At 37.2% G+C, this 25,474-nt stretch overlaps 1 protein-coding gene across 15 annotated transcripts in view; it reads right to left on the bottom strand.

Annotated features, from left to right (window-relative positions):
• Window positions 1-25,474, bottom strand: part of PASD1 (PAS domain containing repressor 1) — a 115,441-nt gene that overhangs the window by 29,121 nt on the left and 60,846 nt on the right. For all 15 annotated transcript variants that reach the window (XM_055376084.2, XM_055376086.2, XM_055376085.2 and 12 more), the window contains 2 exons: window positions 23,419-23,501; window positions 234-339 (listed from right to left, as the gene is read on the bottom strand). In XM_055376084.2, coding sequence (XP_055232059.1) covers window positions 234-339; window positions 23,419-23,501 — 189 coding nt within the window. The remainder of the gene's footprint in view (window positions 1-233; window positions 340-23,418; window positions 23,502-25,474) is intronic.

The raw sequence follows: 25,474 nt of genomic DNA, 5'->3' as shown, positions 1-25,474 counted from the left end.
AACAACATCTGGGATACAGCTTAGCTTAATTCTTTTTTAAGCACTACAGGGACCATTCCAAGTCTGGCAGTTACTGGCTCCTAATAAGAAATGTCTACAAGATGGCAACTGTGGAACACTGCTCATGTGTCACATCCATATGACATACTTCTTGGTAACACACATTAACTAAATAATCAACATCACACGGATAAGGGTCTAAGATTGTAGTCTATGGTCCTCAATGTACATACGTCTGAGATAGCAGCAGCAGCAGCAGCAGCAGCAGCAGCAGCAGCAGCAGCAGGTTCAACGTACACGACTTTCATGCTAGTGTGTCCTCTTTGACCTTGAGAGCTACTATAAATAGGTAAAAAGAGAGATGGTAAGCATATCTCACTCGCCATTTAAATCAAAATTTTCTATCATACAATAAAAAGGTTCAAATAAAAACTATTTGCTTTATTTTCCCTACTACAGAACATCATTAATCTTTGAGGTATCATTTTTCCCACAGAGTTGTTCTACACATCTATACAAAAAAAAAATCATCTGGACCCTCATTAGAATGAAGTTTGCTGCAGGTCTCAATGCCTTTTTAACAGTGGGGAGCAAACCAATATTTTTAAAGCCAAGGTGTTTGAGTGAATATTCTTTTTCAATTTTTAAACCAACTGCAATTACAAAAAAAAAATGCCTTTAGGCCCAATTTAATTTTGTTTCCTGTAATTAGAGAAACTCTCCATTCTCGGGGCTCATTAACAATTCATTTCTAACAAAATTAGATAGAAATTTGCCCAGGGTGAGATGCAGCTTCATGGCACACTAGAGTCGAAATACTAGCTTACTTTTCACCAATTAAGTATGGGGGAGAAAATATGAATGAATGAGAATCTTATTTCTAATATTGATAATAGTGTTTCAAGCCTTAAAAATTTCATAACTGAGATTCTGTTATTGAAATGTACTTTGTTTTCACGAGTTTTTCTTTAGAAAAGTCCCTATTACTCCACAAAATGAGAAATTAAAGTCTGATAATAAATATTATAAAAAACAAGACCTCAGAGCAGCAAGACAGTGGCAAAATGATATCTATAAAACTTTCCAAGCATATTCAGAAGACACATAATAAAGAGAAAACCTGGGTTATGCCACATGGTTTCAGAAAGTGAATTCTGATCCAATGGAGATAAATTTTCCATTCTGTATTTCAGAGGACCCTGACAAAAATCCATTTTACTTATATCATTTATTTCTAACACTAAAAAATTAAGAGCTTGAAAAATGTATTTCGGAGATCCAAAATACGTAATATTTAGGAAGTATTGATTTACACAGCATAAAACAACTAGTTAATGAGTTAAGTCAGTCATTTGCATGTATAACTGGACTATATCGAATATAGAATGTTTAAAATATATAAAAAGTATATATTTAATTAAATATATTTATTAATATTTTATGTTGTTAATATTAATTTAATTAAAATATGAAATATGTAAAATATAAAATATTTCTTACTGATTTGATTTTCAGTGTCATGAAACAAACATAAATGGAGTCACTTGTAAATCTGCCCACATATTATTTAAAAACAAAATTCCTATATTATTCCATATTTTTAAAATAATTTTTCAACCTCCGACTAAATTTATAAGCTATGTTAGTCTAACAGAATGTTTTCTCACATCATAAATGCTGGTACCTCTTCAGGGCTGCTCTTGGAGTTCTGTTATTTCTTTATATTATCTGCCTTGCAGACCATGTCGTATCCCTTGGCTTCAACTATGGGTGACTCCCACAGCTCTACCTCAAGACCTCTTCCCAAGCTGTAGGCCCACATATCCAACTGCCTTCAGCACATGCATGTGGACATCTAACCTCAATTCAACATGGTATAGACTCCTGTTCCCCCCCTCCAGTGTCTCCTACTTGGTGAATAGTGCCACCTTCCACCCAGTCACTCAAGACCGAAATCTACAAGTCATCCTAGACTCTTCCCTCTTTCTCAACTCTCTTCTGCCTTATATGAATGTTTCTTATTACTTTCTATCTACTTTTTCTACCTGGTTAATTTCTTCAAGGCAATGAACATGCTTTAAACTTCTTGTATCCCAGGCACTTCACACAATGGAGAGCAATTACTATGTGCTTAATGGATATTTGCTAAGTAAATAAAGGAATAAACAGATAAAACTCAGTAGTCAATTCAATCAAAATGTTTTCACATCCTTCATCCCAAGTCTGCCTGGATTGACAAAATTATTTTAGTGAACAAGCTGGAGCTTCTATTTGTTCCTTAAAAGCAATCTAATACCTTTATATTGGCTTCTAAATAGTGCATAACTTTATATCTGAGATAAACAACATAGGAATGTATTGCTTGCTGCATTGTCCAATATGGCAGTCACTAGACACATGTGGCTAAATCAAAATTTAAGTTAATTTAAATTAAATACAATTTAAAATTTAGTCTTCAGTCACAGTAGCCACATTTCAAGTGCTCCGTAGCTAGTGGCTGCCGTCTTGGATGAAGCAGATTATGGGCCACCGCAATCATCACAGAAAGTTCTATTGGACAGTGCTGTATTAAAGGATGCAGTAAGTTTTACTGGACAAAACTCTTTGACAGCAATATGTTGTGAAGCAAGTATGTTTTGTTTCAAATCCACCGACTTAAATATCAAGAATATAAATACAAGTAAATATTTTCCAAATTATCCAGTGAATTTACATTTTGTGCCTCTCCATAAGCCAATATAAATGGCAAATATTTGATGTAGAACATAAAAGTCACAGGCACTCTGGGAGGCCAAGGTGGGAGGATCACTTGAGCCCAGGAGTTTGAGACCAGCCAGGACAACACAGAGAGATCCCATCTCTAGAAAAAATAAAAAATGAGTCAGATGTGGCGGTGCACACCAGTGGTCACAGCTATTCAGGAGGCTGACGTGGGAAGATCACTTGAGCTGGGGAGGTCAAGGCTGCAGTGAGCTGTGATCATGCCAATGCACTCCAGCCTAGACGACAGAGCGAGACCCGAAAACAAAACAAAACAAAACAAAACAAAACAAAACAAAACACCTCACAATTAAAAGTCACAGAGAAACACTTACAATTTTAAATAAAAACATTAGGGAATATTTAATACCTAACTAGTTTGTGCATGTAAATAATGAGTTCGGGCTCAGGATATGGGATATAACATGTAACAGAGGGTTTGCAGCCATATCCACTGCTGGCCTTTGGTTAGGAACAGATACAAGCACAACTTTCTTTTTCCAAATGGTATCACTTAATTTTTAAAAATAAGGAGAAAGATCAAAGAACACTTTGCCAGTTGTAGTTACATAAAAATAACACCTAATTCTACAAAGAAAAGTACCTCTGTCTCATTATGTAAAATCTCAAAATATTACTCTTAAATCGAGCCCTTCATGTTTCTTCTCTCTCTTCATTTTAAATATTTTACCGAGGTTTGATATCCATTGGTAAAGTGCTCAACACTGCTGAATTACTTTAATGCAAGGTTGTTCTTGGCTTAAAATATCATCTACTTCTACTTGCTGTATAAATGAAACTGTAAATATGAAAAAGATGCCAAATGAATACTGTTCTTTCATACGTCAATGGAGTACAAACTAAGGTGTGTTTTGAACAGTTGTGGCAGAGAGTCAGGAAACTGATGATAGTAAAAATATAATCCTAAATGTCTCTCCCTATTTAATTTACAGCTGAGATGATATAATCTGAAGCGATGGAAGGAAAGAAAACCAGATTTCCCTTCCTGGTTGCAGGTTATGAACAAAGTTTATGGAGCTAATTTTTAAGGTTACTCTAGCCAAGGCTTGTCTACAGGATCTCAGAGGAAGCCCACTACCATGCCCTGTCTCAAATGTAAAATCTTGAGTCAAGGATCAGGTATCATCTTTTCCTTCAAATCCAACTGCATCTCAGCCATCCTTGATAACTAGATACTAGCAGCTCCAAAGCCCACCTCTCCTGAAGAGTCATTATGTTCTTAGAAGAGGATTCCTGTTAAGTGGCTCCCTGGGAATTAAGCCTGAAACAGCCTCTCTTTGCCCCAGCCTCCCACTATTTTATTCAGTATTCTAGGCAAGCCATGGAAGGTGAACAGAAGCTGGGGTCACATACCCTCAATATTGGTCAATTATACCTAAATAAAGCTGGAAAAATATTTTTCTCAACTCCACATGCAAAAAGTGAAAACAAAATTCTGAAAAATTAAAAAAAAAAAGAAAAATTACGTTGTAATCTGTACAGTCCCCATAAGTGTGGTCAGTTCAAATGCCCTCATTAGCCATTCTTTCATTGACCACCCTATGTCTCTAAGTTTCTATTCCACTTAACTATATGATTTGAGGGGTATAATACTGTAATTTGCTTTACAATTGTTCTTTTGTAATTTTAATTCTCTCTCCTAGAAAACGTCTTCCTGCAAGATGAGTTCTGCATGCACTATCATTTCTCTATTCCTTTGGAGCCAAGAAACAGGTGCTCTAGTGTTAAGATGAGCAGACTAGGGATCAAGAGCCTGGGTTTTGTGACTTGAAACTGCACTGAGAGAGTTGGGAATGTTGCTATTGCTGTAGATCACCTAGACCAATACCCTCCTTTGAGGGGGAGAAGAGAAGCGTGTTCTGTGGCTACAGGGCTCTGCATACAATGTACACTTGTAAATATCTTCTGAATCAATGTACAAATCCTGATCCTTCCGAATACAAAATAACTACACTGCCTTCTAAATATTTGATAGGTCCTTCTCTTTCAATATAGCCACCTTTTATTAAATAAATAATTGGAGATAGTCGTCTTAATAGATTTACATTATTTGAAGATGAATTTAGTTCATTTTAGGAACCTTGGCTAAAGGCAGATAGTCAATGGATGTAATTTGGATCGGTTCAGAATATCAGTAACTTGAAGTGAATGCTTCATCATCACCCTCAATAATCTTAAATGCTAACTAACCATACTCCCTACCCACGACCAATCTCATCTCTGACTGACAGAAAAGACACTATCATTTACCAAGTTCCTACCATGGGGTCTGTATCTTACACATATTACCTTTCTGAGTCCTACAATAACTCAATGGCATATGCTCTGTTATCATCTCCACTTTATAGATGAGGAAAATAAAGCTTTATAACATGAATAACATATAAGTTCACAACCAGTAAGTGACAAAGCCAGAATATGAACCCAGTCTGCTAACTCCTTATACCAGTAAGGGCAATAGTTGTATCACCACTAGGGAGTAGTAAAATAATCTCTAGTTTTGTTTAATCCCAGCCAGAAATGCCTTGATGTTGTCATGTCACACGTCCAATATGCCCTAATTTGTTTATTTTTACTTTTATTTTTTATTTTGATTTTTGTGTGTACATAGTAGGTGTATATATTTATGGGGTACATGAAATGTTTTGATAGAGGCATGCGATGCCTGCATTTGTCTCTATTACCAAAATGTGTATGTCTTTGAAATCGATAGGCTCATATGTTAAGATCCGTTCCATCACTTTATATTCACACCACAAGTTAACCCACTAACATCCTCCACAGAATGAACTGCAGATAACTATGAGCTATTACCAACTTTGCTAGGTAGTTTGTGCACACTATTGTTTCCAGGAAGGATGCAATCTTGACCAACTCCTGGCTCCTTCTTAGTTTTGCTTCTGGAAAGCCACTGCTTTTCAGTATGGAAGCATACCAACTTCCCAAGTCAATCTACTAATAGGAAATTTTCCAAAAGCCAACTTGCCAGGAGACAAATGGACTGAATGAACATGAATCAAAGTAACGATTTGTCAAATTATCCAAATATACTGATTTACCAAAAACCTGTTTTTTTAAGCTATTCATAAAATTTGCAGTATGCTGAGTTGGCAGAGTTTAAGACTATTGTTGGAAGGAAGGATTTCAGAGTCCTGAGGGCTTCAGACACCTGCTTAGCTCCTCATTTCCTTCTCTCATGGACTCCAGTTTCCTCCCAACCCAACTTCAGGGGTTGGTAGCCCAAGCTGTGCTGGATGCTGGCTCTCCTTTGTTTCTTTTCCCCATTGCAAGTTCCCCTCTCTTGTCCCCTGCTCAATTCAGCTGCAGCAGTAAGGGACCTGGGGTACAGACAAATGGAACCTTTCTTAAAATGTTAATAGAAAAATTGGCCAAGCACAATATATCCTAAGTATCTTCAAAAACTGTTAAAATATTTCAATCCACTCTAAGTCATTAAGTTTTATCAGAGTTCAGAGATATAAGTTTGGGGAAAATGGTAAATTTGGCAAATAAATCATTTGATGATATTGGTGATAAAATCTGAAAACATGCTAAATCATTGAAAAATTAGAAAATGCATTCTTTGAAAGTGTATTATTAAATTAGCATAAACTAGAAACATTCATATGAAATCCTGAAATTCTGTTTTTATTCATAAGAATGGTAAACCATTCTGCGACTTTTAACTTTTTACAAATTAAACATTCCTTAAAATGTTGAAAATAAGAATATATCCATTGACTATAATCAAGAATGTAGTCATTGCATATAATCAAGAATAATATATTGATATGAACAGATACTTAGTATAATGAATAGATAAGGGATCCAAACTATGGCCTGTGAGCCAAAATCAGCAGCAGCCTGTTTTTTTACAACGTAAGAATGGATTTTGTAATTTGAAAAAACACGAGCAGGTGATTGGTTTCTTTCTCTCCAATGACAGCAGAGGCAATGGACAACTTACAGCCAGAAAAGCCCATTGCGTTCTCACTTGGGAAAGATCTTGATGGACCTGAAGCTGCTCAAGATCATGCTTTCCTGCTAACAAAGAGACAACAAATCCCATCGTTTACCATCTTAGCATATGAATGTTTTAGGAAACTTCCTGAGTGACTGCTTCCAGAAATTTTCTTTTGGCTTAAGAAATTAACTTTTAGTCACAAAAAGTTCTGTCTTTTTTGATGTGAGGGGAAAAGTATGATATTTCATTAAGATATTCTGAATGGAAGGAGTGTGCTATTTGAGTTTACCCGTCCTCTCCAGCAGAGTAATTTATTACTTCAGGGCCTAAAAGGATGGGGAAGGAAAATGTCTGGTATACGCGTGTGTGTGTGTGTGTAAGTATGCGTGTGCACACGCCTATGGTGTGTGTTGGGATTGAGAGATAGGCAGAAAGTGAAACAAGATGACTCAGGAAATAATGCACCCTTCTCCTCTCCAATTCCCCATCCTGAGCACCACAACCCTCACTGCTCCCTGGCCACAGCATGAAGAGGACTGACTTTCATGAGACAATTAGTTAGGGTCTATAAGCATCTTTCCATTTCAGTCTTCCTGTTTTCCTGTACGAGACACAGATATGGATTCTTATGGCTTTCAAAATCATATTCTTTTTGTGGGTTAACATATATATAACTGATATATCTGAAGCTGATACATAATTGAACCTACACCATATAGATTAGTTCATATAATTTCACGTATTAGAAAATGAAGATTTAAAACAAAATGTTGAGTTTCAACTATTTATAACATGAGGTCCCTTTTATCTGGCAGGTAATTACTTTTATGGCATAGCTAAGAAAATTCAATTCTTCTTTTAGCTGTATGGTAAAGACTTGCTTCAAATCACTGCTAATATACAACTAAAAATCTATCCATTTCATAGAAATCAGCACTCTCTAAAGGGCCGTTTTGAACTCCTCTAATGTGCTTTTTTGGTTACACCAGTTTTCCACAAACACATCAAAAGAGGAAAAACACCAAACAGCACTTGGTGGTATTTCCTCACCAGAATTAAAAAAAACAAGCAATACACAATATTCATCACACTTAAAAAGTAAACACAAATCATCAACATGGTTCAAATCTTAGTCTGATGTACCCCGAAGAGCAATTAATCTATGGTAAGAGTTGCCCTAATGTCAAGTAATAAAGAGAAAACAGAAAAATGAACACTAAGTCAACAAAAACTCTATTGCTATAAAAATAACCAAAAAAGTTTCAAGGTTTTGTCATCTCAAAAAGAATATTGCTGATATTGGCTTCCTCTGAGCAGTATAGAAATATTAAGTACACATGAAGGCAACTTTAGAATCTGATTAGTGTTCTGTGGTCCGCCCCCTGCCCCTTTTCAAACGTAGAGAAGGCAACATATAGCTTTGGTTGGTGAGTCACTGGAATATGCCTGGATGCCAGCTGCTAACACTAAAGACATTCATGGGCAGAATGAATGTCAAGGCTACACAGTTCCCCATCATATATTTGTGAAAAATTCATTCCAGGAGAAATTCATAAATCAGACACATGACTATACTAAGACCAGCACTGTGTGGTAAGATATAAAGAAAGTTTGCTCTGTTCCCACTAACTAATAAGCCCTTAAGGACAAGCCTTCCAACTGAGGACAGGATGTTCTATAGGGATGCATCTCTCACTCAAAGAGGACAGGGTTTTTGAAGGACTAGAACTGACAGCTCAGATATAATTTCTACAGTTTGTAAGGTACTACATTGACTTTTATATTTCATTATTTTCATATTTGGATCCATTATCAAATATTTTTCCAGTCTAAAAACTATTTTATGAATTAATATTTGTCACTATTCAGTCGAAATGATTTGCTTTCACTTCAATGAAACAAGACACACACAAACACACACACACTTTTACATCATAAAACAGGGCAGGACCAACTTCTTTTTAATACAGCCAGTAACTTCAGAGCGCCTGGACTAGGTACATATGTTCATGCTAAGGTTTTGCCAAACATCCCATGTTTTATTTGGCATCTGAGTCTTCCTATTTTTGTAACCGTCTCAGTCATCCCTCTAAGGTAACATGGTATGTGGTTTTTCTGTCACTTTTATAGGACTATTATTGAGCCAGGTGGGGAAATAAAGCAACAGAGACCAGTCAAGTCCCAGCATATGTTAAAAGAAAACGTTTTATGTCTTTGCTATTTATTAAAACGCTAATGGCCTGTGTTGGCTGTGCAAATATGAGATATGATTTGAAGTTTGGCCTTGTTTTCTCTTTTTGTTCTGAAAATCAGCTGTTAGTTTCCAATGGCAAGATGGACCCATAGCTAAACACATGACTGTATTCTAGAAATCAGAAAATGAATTAATTGGATAAAATGAGCTAGTCTGTGTACTGAGGGAGACACAAGCTGAATGCAATTCGGATCCCACTCTCAGCAAGCTTTTGATTTTCTAGGAGAAGAGCTAAGTCAGTCTCTGTGATCTCAAGGCAAAGTGGAGAGTGTCAGTACGAGAGTAGAAAGCAGGGAGGAAGAGCTCTTCCGAACTGGGCACCAGGAGGAACTTCTCAGAGAGGGAAGATGGAACTGTTTCTTGAGGGGTGAGAAGGATTCAAGTATACAAAATATAGAGGGGAAAAACATTTTAGTCCATGTAGAAATAGTGAATGAACTTAAATGGCATTTATGCAGAATGGTGTTGTTTCTTGTAGTATTGTAGTTTCTCGTTTAGTTGTACATCTCAGCACTAGACAGCAAGTTTTATGAGGATAGGCACAGTACTGGGCACTGCAAACACAGTCTCATGGATCTTACAGTTTCATGGGAAATCCAGACAATGAATGATTAGTTTAGAGATAACTATAAAGTTAAAAATTGTAATAAGTATGATTAAGGAAAAGGGCAGAATGCCAGAGGAGAGAATAAAAAATAAACTTAGGGGAACCAGTATAAGGCAACTATTGAACAACATAATGGAAAAATATTTCAGGTTGAGGACACAAACTTGTGCAAAGGCTCTACGCTGGAAAAGAGTGTTGAGAATTCACAGAAAAGAGAAGCCGGGGAGGCTGAAGTCTGACAGACAAAAGGGAATACAACACAAAATGAGGTTTCAGAAATACGTAGGCATGAGAGCAGTATGCTTTACAGACCATACAAAAGGAGTTTGGATTTTATTCCAAGTGCAATGGGGAAAGCACTGAAAGTTTTTGAGCAGGACGGTAACAACATCATATTTCAACAAATGATACTGGAACAACTGGACATCCATATACCAAAAACAATGAACTTTGACCTAAATCTCACACCTTATAAAAATATTAACTCAAAGTAGATCGTAGATACAAACTTAAAATCCAGAATGATAAAACTTTTGGGAAAAAAAAAGTTTATGTGGTCTTGGTTCGGTAATGAATTCTTAAGACATGTCACCAAAAGCAATCCATCAGAGAAAAAAAAATGACAAAATATTCCTTTCTTAAAATAAAAACCCTTTGTTCTGCAAAATACACTGTTGAGAATGAAAATAGAAGCCCCAGACTTGAGAAAGTACTTGCACATCAAATATTGAACAAATAACTTGTATCCAGAATGCATAAAGAATTCTCAAAACTCATAGACTGTGGTGAGGATGAAATGAGTTAAGATGTGTTTAAAATACTCTGAACCATGCCTGATACACAGTAAGCACTCAGTAAGTGTTGTTATTGTTTTTTTTTCTTTTTTTTTTTTTTTTTACTTTAAGTTCTAGGGTACAGGAGCACAATGTGCAGGTTTGTTACATATGTATACATGCGCCATGTTGGTTTGCTGCGTCCATCAACTCGTCATTTACATTAGGTATTTCTCCTAATGTTATCTCTCCCCCAGCCCCCCACTCCCCAAAAGGCCCCAGTGTGTGATGTTCCCTGCCTTGTGTTCAAGTGTTCTCATTTTTCAATTCCACCTATAAGTGAGAACACGCGGTGTTTGGTTTTCTGTCCTTGGGATAATTTGCTGAGAATGATCGTTTTGTATGAGTATGATTTCATAGTTGAGGGTATCAAGGTTCAGGGAAGTCAAGCTGCTAAAGTTAATACAGCAATAAGTGACAAACCCAGAATTTGAACCCAGACTGTTAGCTTTGGAGACTACATTTTTAATTTTTACTGCTCTGACTTTGCAAAATTAATATTAGAACAATGTTTGCAGGATGTTGCAAAGATTAAAGACAATGAATATGAGAAAATATTTTGTGAATAAAAAATGAAACTGAAAAAAGAATTCTCAAAATTCAATAAGAAAACAAACAACAAAATTTTAAAATTAGGCAAAAGATTCAAACATACACTTTGTCAAAGATGTAATGATGGAAAGTGATGAAAAGATATTCAATATTATTAGTCCTTAGGGGGAATGCAAATTAAAACCATAATTCAATACCACTGTGTGCCTATTAGTGGCTAAAATTTTAAAAAATGACAACACCTAGCACTCAGGAGGAAGTGAAGCAATAACAACTCCCATACAAGCTGGGTGTGGTGGCTCACACCTGTAATCTCAGTATTTTGGGAGGCCGAGGCAGGCAGATCACCTGAGGTAAGGAGGTTGAGACCAACATGGTGAAACCTCCCCTCTACCAAAAATACAAAAATTAGCCAGGCGTAGTGGTGAGCACCTGTAATTCCGGCTACTCAGGAGGCTGAGGCAGGAGAATCACTTGAGCCCAGGAGGCACAGGTTGCAGTGAGCCGAGATCAGGCCATTGCATTCCAGCCTGGACAAGAGCGAGACTCCGTCTCCAGAAAACAAACAAACAAACAAAAAAAAAAAAAACGAAAAAAAACTCCCATACATTGCCAGTAGGAATGCAAAATGGCACAACCACCCTGGAAAAGGATTTGGTAGTTTCTTATAAAGTTGAACATACAATTACTGTATGTACTAACAATTCTATTCCTGGCTATCTACCCTAGAGAAATGAAATGAAAACACGTTTACCAAAATCTTGTACATGTTTATCACGGTACTATTCATAACCGCCAGAAAACTGGCAATAACACAGAAGTCCTTCAGCAGGTGAAATAATAAACTGTGGTACATACCTACAATGAAATGCAACTCATCAGTAAAAAGTTTTTGATGCATGCAACCACTCGGATGAATCTTAAATGAATTGTGTTGAGAGAAAGAAGCCAGTCTCTAAAGATTACATACTGTATGACTCCATTTATATGACATTCTCAAAAAGACAAAACTATAAGGATGAAGTATAGATCAGTGGTTGAAATGGGTTAGGGGTGAGGTGGGGTAGGGCTGACAATAAATAGGCAGGACAAGGAAGTTTTTTGAGGGATGATGGAACTGTTCTGTATTCTGATTATGGCGGTGGTTGAATGAATCTATAGCTTTCTTAAAATCCACAGAACTGTATACCAAGAGGAAAAAAAAATTTACTGCACAATTTAACAGATAGATTGTTTAAGAAATAATTTTAAAAATGAAAATACAGGCTGGGCACGGTGGCTCATGCCTGTAATCCTAGCACTTTGGGAGGCCAAGGTGGGTGGATCACCTGAGGTAAGGAGTTCAAGACCAGTCTGGCCAACATGGTGAAACCCCATCTCTACTAAAAATACAAAATTTAGCCGGGCCTGGTGGCAGGCACCTGTAATCCCAGCTACTCAGGAGGCCGAGGCAGGAGAATCATTTGAACCTGGGAGGTGGAAGTTCCAGTGAGCTGAGATCACGCCACTGCACTTCAGCCTGGGCGACAGAGCGAGAAATTTCTCAAAAAATTAAAAAAAAAAAAGAAAGAAAAAGAAAATACATATCCACAGAAAGACTTTTTTTTTTAAAGAATGTTCATTGCAGCTTTATTTGTAATAATCCAAAACTAGAAAAAAATGTCCATCAAAAGGAAAATACGTAACAAATTGTGGTATAGTCATACAATAGAATACTCCTCAGCGACAAAAAGAATGAACTACTGATACGTACAACTTATGCTGGGTTAGAAGGCAGAATCAACAGAGTATATACTGTATGGTTCTATTTTTATGAAGTTCTAGTAAAGGCAAAATTAATCTAGAGTGAAAAAATTCAAAATAGCAGTTGCCTCTAGGTGGGAGGATGACAGAGAAGGGGCACAAAGAAGGCTTCTAGTGTGCTGAAAACATTGTATATCTTTAAAAATTTTTAATTAAGAAGTAAAAATTATATATGTATTTCTGGTGTACAATATAATGTTTTGACATATGTATACACTGCGGGATGGCTAAATCAAGCTATTTAAAATATGCAAGCATTACCTCACATACTTATCATTTTTGTAGTGAAAACACTTAAAATCTACTCTCTTAACAATTTTCAAACATAAAATACATTGTTATTAACCATAGCCACCATGATGTACACTGTACATCTTGACAGGAATGAGGTTTACACGGGCTTCTCCATTCAAAGCTCATGGAATGATAGACTTAAGATAGGTGTATTTTACTACATGTAAATTTTACTTTACAAATGTAAATACTATTCAACTCAATTTAGAAGGTTTTCTTTTTGCAATGACATAAGTTGGCAACCCTGAAACTACTTTCTGTGCATTTGATATTTGAGCAAGTAAGTAACTACATTGAGGACAGTGGGGCCAGGCCTTTGTGACTATTGGAAAAGAGTGTTGCAAATACAGAAATGAGAAGACTAGAATGAACCGTATGGTGTTGGCTTAGAATCTGAAGCATCACTATGAACTCATGATTTGTATCATTTTATATACACACATACACAAAGGTACACATGCATATAGATATATATCTTTATATGTAGGTACATGTGTATTTGTTTCCTAGTTCTGAAAGCACTTAAAAGCAGTAGCACACAAGTAATGATGACCAGAACTAATGCCTAGATCTTGGTTTCTAAATACTTCCGATTAAAGAAGCTGGAGTTGCTCAGACTAAGACTTAGAGAACTGGCCGATTTCTCTGAGGCAGAGAAAATACAAAATGAACCTGAAAAGTCTTGTGCCAGGTAGTAAGGGGGATGCTCAAAGAATGACAGGGCACATTAAAAAGAGATGAGTCAGCTGGAAGAGGCTCCCACTGGCCAATTCTGAGACAATGTGAGCATTGAAATAAGTAATAATAGTAGTATAGTATAAGCCAGTGAATAAATAAATAACGATTCAATTAATGAGGCAGAGGGGAAACTTCCTAACCAAAATGCCAACCAATAAATGTAGAAGGTATGATGCTGTTAGAAAATTATCAACAGGTACTAAGACTAGTGGGTAAAAATTTCTTGAGGAACAGAATATTTACATGTCTTCAAGTACTTTCCCATAAGTTACTTAAAATTTACAAAGGGAAATTTTACTTTACAGGTGAGAAACTTGCTGGACATCTCTTTAACCATGTGATCAAAGTTCACATCAGCTTATGAGAAATATCAACACCATCTATCTTTTGATATGTTGTACTGAGAATACAACATTGCTTCTGTGGTATTCCTGATAAAAATGCGTAACTTGACTCTAGTTAAGAAGACACATCAGACAAACCCAAATGGAGGGACATTCCATAAAATATTTAGTCTGCACTCATCACAAATTCCAAAGTTAAGAATATCAAAGGAAGTCTGGGAAACTATTCCAGATTAAAGACATATGACAACTAAATGTAATCGTGATCCTAAATTGGATCCTATACCAAAAAAAAGCTACAAAAGATAACTGACAAAATTTGAATATGGACTGTGGATTAGATGATAATAATATTCAACAGAGACCAAAATTCCTGATATTATAACCATACTAAGGTTATGTATTATAATAAACTTGAACATAGGAAATACATAGAAGTATTTGAGAAATAGAGGTGTATCTCCACAGTTTATAATAAATTACACACACACAAAATATCTATCTATATGAAGAGAGAGAGAAGAGAGAGGGAAGAAAAGATGGGGAGAAGTTGAGAGAAGGAGAGAAAGGGAGAGAATGATAATAAATCAAATGGGGCAAGCTGTAAAAAGTTGTGAGTATAGGTAAAAGAGGACACATATAGTTCCTGCCAATATTCAAATAAAAAGTTAAAAAATAAAAAAAAATTAAAAAAATGGCAATGGAGCTAAAGCAAAAGAATGTCTCAAGATAAGAAAGAGGTAAAGCAAAAATCATTAAGTGAAAAGAGAGCTGGATGAATCCCATTCCACATCTTCAGATGACCAACACACAAGCTGGGCAACTATATTGTGGAATGGCAAATGAATACTGTGAGAAAAAAATAACATTATTACTTAAGAAGAATATGCAGCTGTGAGAATATTTATTTAAAATTGCTTTTCATAAAATAGGCAAATATATCAGATAATTTGTCCCAGTTTTTTTAAACTTTTATATTTATTACTCTTTTTCATTAGTGTCTAAACCTCAGTAATTTCAGTGTTGCTTCAATAAGTTTTTAGTACAAACCCTTACACAGAGCTTTTTAAAAAATATTAACAACAAAACTGCTCTTATCAATTGCAAATCTAATAGTTTAATGATTTTATGCATTTAGATGATCAAAATAATTTGTCATGTAGCTGAAGATGGAGTATGGGTTGGCTAGAGGTCACATCATAAAGAAAATGATATATAAAACCCAGAATCCTGAGACTGCTATCCCTTCTACCTATGTCTTTTGATGTCTGTCCTTTTCAAGGACCAGGCCCCGTACATACTACTAATATGATTAGTTAAATGTACACCAAGGGGCTGGCTTCAAATCTAACAAATACAGCTGCGTGGGAATGGGCTCAAGGGTTCTTTCCCTGGATGTCAGCCTGAAAAGCCCCAACTCCTTTCCTTATCTGCTAACACCAGGTGTCAGCATGTGAGTATCTCTCTGGTGGGTGTCGGAGCATAGAGTCATCTGGCTGTATGTGGCCTCCAAGCTGGAAGTTTCATCATATTCAAAGTTGGCCACACCCACTTCACCCTGCAAGGAGACATGGATGCTCTTCATGGAATAACTTGGTTGTTAATGGAGAGAGTACCATCTCAGTATGGAGGTTTCAAATGTACTGGCTTTAAGCAGAAAAACAAAGGACTACCTTAAATTTATAGAAAAATAAAAAGAATATTGAAGAAATCACCAGACACAAACTTCAGATCATGACTGTCTGCTATGTTCACAGGTAGCCCTTTGTGAATGGTGTCTGTATAGATTAGTAAGGACTATAGTGTTAAATTATAATTACTCCATATTCGGAAGGACTTTCTAAGCCATAATAATTTGACTTTGAATAGTATTTTACAAAACATATAGATCTTATTTCTTTTTTTTTATTTGAGCCTCACACCCATTCTGCAGTAATTGTCTTCATCATTTATAGATAAAGAACATAAGACTTAACAGGCTTCTCCAAGATCACACAAACTGTAAATGGCAAAACTGAGAAATAAAACCTGAGCATTATAGTTTTTAAAAATCCTAATTTTATGTTGTTTTAAAACTATATTACAAGACCTCCACAGTATTTGCCGAAGGTGACAGGTAGAATTAGTAGAGTAGAATTAGTAGAAATAGCCAAGTAATGTGCAAAGGGAGAGCAGGTAGTGTTGACTGAGTCTCCACACAGCATTGAAAAACAAGAGAAATAATGGTGAATGACTCTAGCAGGAGCTATTCCACAAGGCAGGGTCGAGCTGACACGATCCTGGGTCCTTCCCTCACAGTTGCTCACAGGCCCTGCATGCTCTGAATGTTCCTCTCTGGTGACTCTGCTCCAGCTACGCTGGCTCCTTTGCTGTTTCTCAAACATATGCTTCTGCCATGTACTTCTGCCTCAAGGACCTTGCATCTGCTCTTCCTTCTGTCTGGAATATCTCCTCCAAAATCCACAAGGCTTGCTCCTCCACTCCTTTCAGATGTTAAGTCAAGTCACCTGCTTGTTGAGGCCCTTTCTGGCCACAAAGGAACCACAGGGAATTGCCAATATTACTCCATTTTTAACCTATAAAATGCCATTTCAAAATCTAGTAGTATTTAACCTCCCCCCAATAACATTCCCTATACCCCTTTCACTGCTCAATTTTTTTTCCCTTGGCCCTCATCATCTCACCTGCTCTATAGTCTATTGACTTGTTTATTATCTTTCTCCTCCACCAGAATGTAATGACCACGAAGATAAGGACTTTTGCTCACTACCATATCCTTAAATCTTGGAACAGAAACTTCCACATAGTAGATGCTAACTATTTTCTGTATGAATAAATAAGTTTCACTGGGACTAAAGTGATAAGACTAGGCATGCTAGCCACATTTACAATGATGTGCAAGGCCCCTCCTCTGCTCAAGATGGGACAGACATAAGGAATGGAGTCAATACGGTATAGTATAGTACGGTAAAAAGACTCGGTACAACAAAACCTCACTAATTAGGACCATTGTACATCTTTGCAAAATTTTCCCCACACCTTTGTACAAGGTATCTCTTCACTGAAAGAGGAATTAGGCAGGAACATTCTTTCTGGTGGAGTTGCTGACAGATGGAGTCTCCCCAGGGACCAATTCCAGTCCTATAGCAGAGTTTCTGAGGACTTTGCAAGCACAGGTAACAGCTACTAGAACCTGGGAAATACTCATCATTTGATTTTCCAGTGTTTTCTACTTTACTTTTGGGCGAAAATGTGCCATCTTTGTAAAAAGTATTAGGGCTAACTAATCGGTATATTCTCCTCCCTCTAAGTTTAAGGTGAAATTAAAAAGAAAAATGTTTTCTCTTAGTCACATCCCTGGTCACGTACTTTCCAAAGACTCCTTGAGTTTTCTCCCTTGAATCACATACCGGCCACAGCTCCTGAAACTGGTGTCCTCGTGGAATGCAGCCCAGGATAACTTAGGTCCCAAATACAGCTATACTGCCTAACCAGCTGTGTGAGTTTGGGTGAATCATACATCCTCTGTGAGTGCACTTTCTCACCTGTACAATGAGTCTAAAATCTACCTTATAGATATGTAGAAAATAACTGAGTTAATAAACATAAAATAACATCATGAAGTATAAAGAACAAATTGCACTGTGTTAAAAGATGATGCTATGATAGGAATTTGGGCCTTACCAATACATGCAACTGGGCAAATCCAAAGAGTACCTTAGTTGCTTACTTCTGACTCTAGCAGTAGCAAGACAGCAGAGGGCTACTCAGTATTCACTTTTTTGCCTGCCCCTCACTGACTCACAAATCCCTTACTTCTTTCTACCTTCAATAGCCCAAGAAAGCAAGACTTTCCACTCCGGTACACCTGTAGCCTCAATGAAAAATACCCCAGCTGTTCAGGCCCTCTCTTGGAATGAAAGATTTTTAAGCCTCAAACCTTAAACATGCACAAACAGGACATTCTATGTGGAAATACACCCTTTCTTCTAAACACTTCAAATTCCCACCTTTGTGTTTCCTTCATAAGCATAGAGAAAACTTAGCAGGATGCTTCTTAATCTTAAAAAATGGAATTACCAAGATAAGGGAAACATTTTGGGAGCTGTGGGTCCCTATGACCTTTGTGACCAATTGCTTTTCTAACTATCCCCCAGAGGGTAAAATGGAAGCCAGACTATTAATAACTAAAAATTACAACCCTGATATGATGCAATCTCTTCTCCTTTTTAATTGAAAATATCATGGGGACAAGGGACAAGTCTATGAAAAAATCAAGCAATAGGGTACTGGTTTGCACTTTTTTTCTAACAATACTGCATAATGTTTGAGAGATCTCATGGCCCGGAATGTATTATCATTTTGATAAGATCAAGTAACCAATCAGTTAATGAGCAGATGTCACTTCTGCCTACTCATTGTCAGGTTCTGTGCTCAGACAAGGGTGAGGGTGACAGGTCCTGCCTTACAGAGTTCAGGTTAGTGCGCCAGCCAGGTCCACCAACAATCCATCACATGAGAGCTGAAGAGACTGGGGCCAGAGTAGTGGCCATGGAGTTGGAGGAGGGAGGGATATGAGAGGGACAAGCAGTCTGGAATTAATCAGACTTTTCTTCATTAAATGCATCCGCTTTTTCCTTAAGTGTCATTTTCTATCTTACTTCCTACATGATAAACAATCCATTGTCTAGTTTTGAACTTTACGGGAAAGAGTGTGCGTTCACCCACATTTGAGTCATAATTTCTTACAAAATTAGAAATGATATAATTTTAAGCCTTCAGAAAACACTTTTATTATGTATCTTATGAAGATTACGGCATAGATGTGGTAGCTGGCTCCTTGTTGCATCAGAATATTTTTCATCCAATTAAACTCTACCTTTAAATAAAATATGAGTATCTTTGTTCTCTAAACTCTCACTATCTGAATATTTGCTACACTGATATGCTAGTTTTTAAACAAAATTCATTACCCAAACCTGCTAAATAAATCTGTTTTAGGGTGCATGCAAGAATATGTTTAAGTCATGCATGCCTAGACAAGAGCATGTCAGTGTGCTGCTATTGTGTCTCAGTCATTCTCCTTATAGCATCTTGAGTTCATGTTGTTTAAACATGTTGTCTTGTAGGTATCTTACGTTCCACATTATTCAGTAAAAGGTCATCTAAGAAACTAGAGAAACTAATGAAGGAAGTGGGCAAGACTAACAGGCCTATTGAAGTCCATGTACTACAAGAAAAGCTGGGAGCAATAAAGCACATTCAGAGACTGGCTAGAAGTCTTAAGCTTGGTCGTGCACGTGCTCCCCACTCCTAGGAGCCAAACATAAAACACTGAAGATTCATTTAAAATTTAGATTCTGGCTGGTCGCAGTGGATCACACCTGTAATCCCAGCACTTTGGGAGGCTGAGGCGGGCGGATCATGAGGTCAGGAGTTCGAGACCAGCCTGACCAACATGGTGAAACCCCATCCCTACTAAAAATATAAAAAGTAGCCAGGCGTGGTGGTACATGCCTGTAATCCCAGCTACTCAGGAGGCTGAGGCAGGAGAATCGTTTGAACCCGGCAGGTGGAGGTTGCAGCGAGCCGAGATTGCACCACTGCATTCCAGCCTGGGCGACAGAGTGAGACTCCATCTCAAAAAATAAAAAATAAAAATATCCTGAGACTTTGCTGAAGTCTCAGCCCAAAATCTCCTTAAGCTGATAGGCAACTTCAGCAAAGTCTCAGGATACAAAATCAATATGCAAAAATCACAAGCATTCTTATACACCAATAACAGACAAACAGAGAGCCAAATCATGAGTTAACTCTCATTCACAATTGCTTCAAAGAGAATAAAATACCTAGGAATCCAACTTACAAGGGATGTGAAGGACCTCTTCAAGGAGAACTACAAACCACTGCTCAATGAAATAAAAGAGGATACAAACAAACGGAAGAACATTCCATGCTCATGGGTAGGAAGAATCAATATTGTGAAAATGGCCATACTGCCCAAGGTAATTTATGGATTCAATGCCATCCCCATCAAGTTACCAATGACTTTCTTCACAGAATTGGAAAAAACTACTTTAAAGTTCATATGGAACCAAAAAAGAGCCCGCATTGCCAAGTGAATCCTAAGCCAAAAGAACAAAGCTGGAGGCATCATGCTACCTGACTTCAAACTATACCACAAGGCTACAGTAACCAAAACAGCATGGTACTGGTACCAAAACAGAGATATAGACCAATGGAACAGAATAATGCCGCATATCTACAACTATCTGATCTTTGACAAACCTGACAAAAACAAGAAATGGGGAAAGGATTCCCTATTTAACAAATGGTGCTGGGAAAACTGGCTAGACATATGTAGAAAGCTGAAACTGGATCGCTTCCTTACACCTTATACAAAAATTAATTCAAGATGGATTAAAGACTTAAATGTTAGACCTAAAACCATAAAAACCCTAGAAGAAAACCTAGACAATACCATTCAGGACATAGGCATGGGCTAGGACTTCATGTCTAAAACACCAAAAGCAATGGCAACAAAAGCCAAAATTGACAAATGGGATCTAATTAAACTCAAGAGCTTCTGCACAGCAAAAGAAACTACCATCAGAGTGAACAGGCAACCTACAGAATGGGAGAAAATTTTTGCAATCTACTCATCTGACAAAGGGCTACTATCCAGAATCTACAGTGAACTCAAACAAATTTACAAGAAAAAAACAAACAGCCCCATCAAAAAGTGGGTGAAGGATATGAACAGACACTTCTCAAAAGAAGACATTTATGCAGCCAAAAGACACATGAAAAAATGCTCAGCATCACTGGCCATCAGAGAAATGCAAATCAAAACCACAATGAGATACCATCTCACACCAGTTAGAATGGCGATCATTAAAAAGTCAGGAAACAACAGGTGCTGGAGAGGATGTGGAGAAATAGGAACACTTTTACACTGTCGGTGGGACTGTAAACTAGTTCAACCATTGTGGAAGACAGTGTGGCAATTCCTTGGGGATCTAGAACTAGAAATACCATTTGACCCAGCCATCCCATTACTGGGTATATACCCAAAGGATTATAAATCATGCTGCTATAAAGACACATGCACACGTATGTTTATTGCGGCACTATTCACAATAGCAAAGACTTGGAACCAACCCAAATGTCCATCAATGATAGACTGGATTAAGAAAATGTGGCACATACACACCGTGGAATACTATGCAGCCATAAAAAAGGATGAGTTCATGTCCTTTGTAGGGACATGGATGAAGCTGGAAACCATCATTCTCAGCAAACTATGGCAAGGACAAAAAACCAAACACTGCATGTCCTCACTCATAGGTGGGAACTGAACAATGAGAACACATGGACACAAGAAAGGGAACATCACACACTGGAGCCTGTTGTGGGGTGGGGGGAGGGGGGAGGGATAGCATTAGGAGATATACCTAATGTTAAATGAAGAGTTAATGGGTGCAGCACACCAACGTGCCACATGTAACCATATGTAACAAACCTGCACATTGTGCACATGTACCCTAAAACTTAAAGTATAATAAATAAATAAATAATAAATAAAAATTTAAAAATAAATAAATAAAAATAAATATTAGATTCCATAAAAACAGCATGCTGGTACAAATAAATGTGATCATGGCATGAGCAGACATGTCACATTGTCACATTCAACACACAATTACACAATTATTAATACAAATGCAGCTTTATGTTAGCAAGAATTTTTAACCAAGCAAAGGGGATGTAAATAGCTAGCCCCCATGAGTTCTGTTTCTCATCCCACTGCTCTGTGTGTAGCATCAGCTAAAGGTTGACAACCAATCACCTCTGTACTCTTCTGATGGGAATAGAAGATTCTCCCTGCCTTCTCTTAAATCCAGATGAGCCTCAAATATTTCCTGTTTAACTCATTCCTTCACCAGCTCTGGCTTCCTTACCTCCTGCTGCCCCCGAATAGTAACAGTGACCACAGCTTCCAGCTCACTCTTTTCACCATCAGACCTCATGCAAGCATGCCTTTGATCCCAAGAAACCTCTTGCAAAGTTCTCTTGTTTGCTTATTTTATTTTGCTAAATATTACTGGCATACAGTGCACATCTTTAATATATTTAATATATTACTTCATTATTTATTTACCAGTACATGTACACTGCAATGTAGAAGGAAAATGTAATCCCCTTCCAATACTAGACACTGTATAGTGTATGCTATTGTGGCTTACTACATAGAAATGTGCCTAACAATGAGTTTATCAAATGCTGAATAACTACATAGTATTATAAATAATTTATATTTTACAGAAATCCTTTGTGGGTTGTTAAATAAGTTTATAAAGGGGTTTTAGTGGTATCTGGCAAATGAATCGGCATTTTCCTGGGGGTTAGGAATATATTTTTACTTTTCTCATGTGAAATAGTGGAATATTGGCTTCTATTCTCTGAAAATGTGTTAGTAAACAAATTTTAAAGAACACATTAGATTCACAAAAGAGGGATGCCTGTATAATTAGCAGTTACCACAATGCATACTTGCTCTTCTACCATTTAAAAGTGTCTAAACATTACCTTTCTTTTCAAGAAAAAAAAGTAATGAAGTAGTATATTAAAATGCATTACCTTAATTTGAAAGTCATTGCATGCCTGGGTCAGTTAAGTTTTCTCTATTTATTGCTTTAATGCTTTTTTGAAAAATAAAAAATAAAAAGCCAATCACCTGTACTTACATTCTGTTGGAAAAACGTGAATTATATGAGCTGGGAAAGGAAGTTCAGACTAGTAGACTGCTATTCTGGTTTTATTTATTTATTTAGAGACAGGGTCTCACTCTGTTGCCCAGGCTGGAGTGCAGTGGCACGATCACTGCTCACTGCAGACTTGATATCCCGGGCTCAACGGATCCTCCCACATCAGTATCCCAAATAGCTAGGACTACAAGCACACGCCACCATGCTTGGCTAATTTTTTTTGTATTTTTTGTAGAAATAGGATCTCACTATGTTGCTCAAGCTGGTCTCAAACTCTTGGGCTCAGGGGATCCTCCTGCCTCAGCCTCCCAAAGTTCTGGGACTACAGGCATGAGCCACCATCCCTGGCCCGTTTGTTTCTTTTTTCATTTTCATTTTGATGGGAAAAAAATATCTGTAGGTGTTATTTCTCTTGTTTTAGTTTTGTTTAGTAAAATCGTATTCTAGATCTTCATTAGCGTTATCAATACTACCTCTCACCTGAGCTCTCCCACAAAAGGTTCCTCATCTGAATCTTGTGTAAGTACAGCTTCATCACTGACTGCCTTTGAAGTGCAAAGTTGCTGCAGAAAAATTCAAATATTTAGACATTTAATATGTATATAAATAGTAAAAATGCACAGCATATATTAATTTTGGAGGCATGCTCATATCCAATGTTACAAATAATCTGCATATCAATGTGAGAAAGGCACTGGAGTTTTACAGATTTGAAAACTGAGGATTATAGAGATATAATGATTTGACCCAAGAAATAGAGCTAGTAGATCCAGGAGCAGAATTTCAAAGTTTGAACTGTGAGTTCATCACTCTTCCCACTGTACTACACAGTCACGCTGTGAAAAAAATCTTCCTCCAAAAACCCGCCTGTTTGCACAAGATTTTTTCTCCAAAATGTCCACTAATATGGAACAAACATCCTATAAACCTAGAGAGAAACTGGACTAGAACACAAATAGAGTTCCTTGTGCTGTAAGGGCTACCAAGGTATTGGGCCAAATCAGATTTTTTTCTCTTTCTCAGAGAAGGAAGTAGGTACTGGGGTTGACTTCCAAAATGGGATGTCTGTATTCTCATGGCAGATGTGACAGTTCAAATCCCAGAGGACTACAAGGACGGAATAATGAATGGGGCAACTGAATTAGGCAACTTCCTTAAACTTTCTTCTATACTACTTTTCTTACCATCTTAAATTTGAAGAAATGATGACATATATTACTTGTTCTAAAATTGAATGTAAAGGCCCCCTCCACAGTTTCTAAAATGTGGTCTGAAAAGCCCATGTTTTAAACCAGAGATGAAAAGTAAAGCAAGCATGTTGCCCTCTCAGGATCACTGGCAGTAATAATGACAGTAATAACAATGATCACGACAACTGTAATAGCTCACATTTACTGAGTGCTTACCACATATGAGAAACTGTCTTATTTACTCCTTACAACCCTAATAGAAGGTACTATGACTGCCATTTATAGAAAAAGAAACTGAGGCTAAAGGATGTGACTTGGCCAAGGTCACATAGCTGGTAGGGAAAGGATCTGAACACAGGAAATCTGGATCAGAGGCTTCCCTTAGAAGGTAATGAGTTGGATATGTTTCATGTTGTAACGTCAACACAATATTAACACGGCCCGAACAGTGCTCTTGATTTTAGCCTCCCTCACTGCCTGATCCACATTGTCCCAGTCTTGCTAAAATCAGTTAATGGCACCTCCATTTGCTGAGTTCCACAAGCCAAAAAGCTAAAAATCCTCCATGAGATGTTTCTCTCCCTTCTCCTAGACACTTCTAACTCATCAGCAAGGGTACTACCTCCAAAATACATCCCAAGTCAGAATACTTGTATCTCCATTACTACAATCATAGTCCAAGCCCCTATCATCTTTCACTTAAGTATTCTTGCTTCTGTTCTTGTTTCTCTATATTCCATTTCTCACCCAGTATTCAGCCTGACCTTTAAAAAAGAAAATCAGATCATGTCACCTTCCTGCTTTCCAATGCACTTGAAATAAAACCCAAACTGATTACCATGGATCTCAAAGTTCTACATAATCTGTCCCCTGCCTATCTATTGGATCTTATTTTCTGCTGCTCCTTCCCCCTTTCCCCTTATTCTGGTCACATAACTTACTTTGTTACTTGGAACTCTCCAAGCTAGTTACTACCTTAGGTCTTTTACAGATGTTGAACCATCTACTTGCGTTGCCTTCCTTTCTTAGTTAGCATCCCTAGGGGTCTCTGCTCAAAAGACAAATTATCCGAAAAGGACCTTCCCTGACCACTCTGTCTGAACTCCCCACCCGCACTAGTCATTAGCACATTATTCTGTCATCCTTCAGGGCACCTTCCAATATTATTTAGCTATTGTCTATCTCCCCTAATGTCTCTCTGGCACCTAGCACAGTACCTGTAACACAGTAGGTACTTACTAAATATGTTACTGAATGGATAAATTAATGGATGCTGAATCTATCAGATGAATTCCAAAGTGAATTCTTTTTAGAGCTAGAATTTGTGAATGCTATATTAGAGAACA

This window comes from Gorilla gorilla, chromosome X (genome assembly GCF_029281585.2).
Source record: "Gorilla gorilla gorilla isolate KB3781 chromosome X, NHGRI_mGorGor1-v2.1_pri, whole genome shotgun sequence".
Classification (NCBI taxonomy): domain Eukaryota; kingdom Metazoa; phylum Chordata; class Mammalia; order Primates; family Hominidae; genus Gorilla; species Gorilla gorilla.
This window is presented reverse-complemented; position numbering and strand designations above follow the sequence as displayed.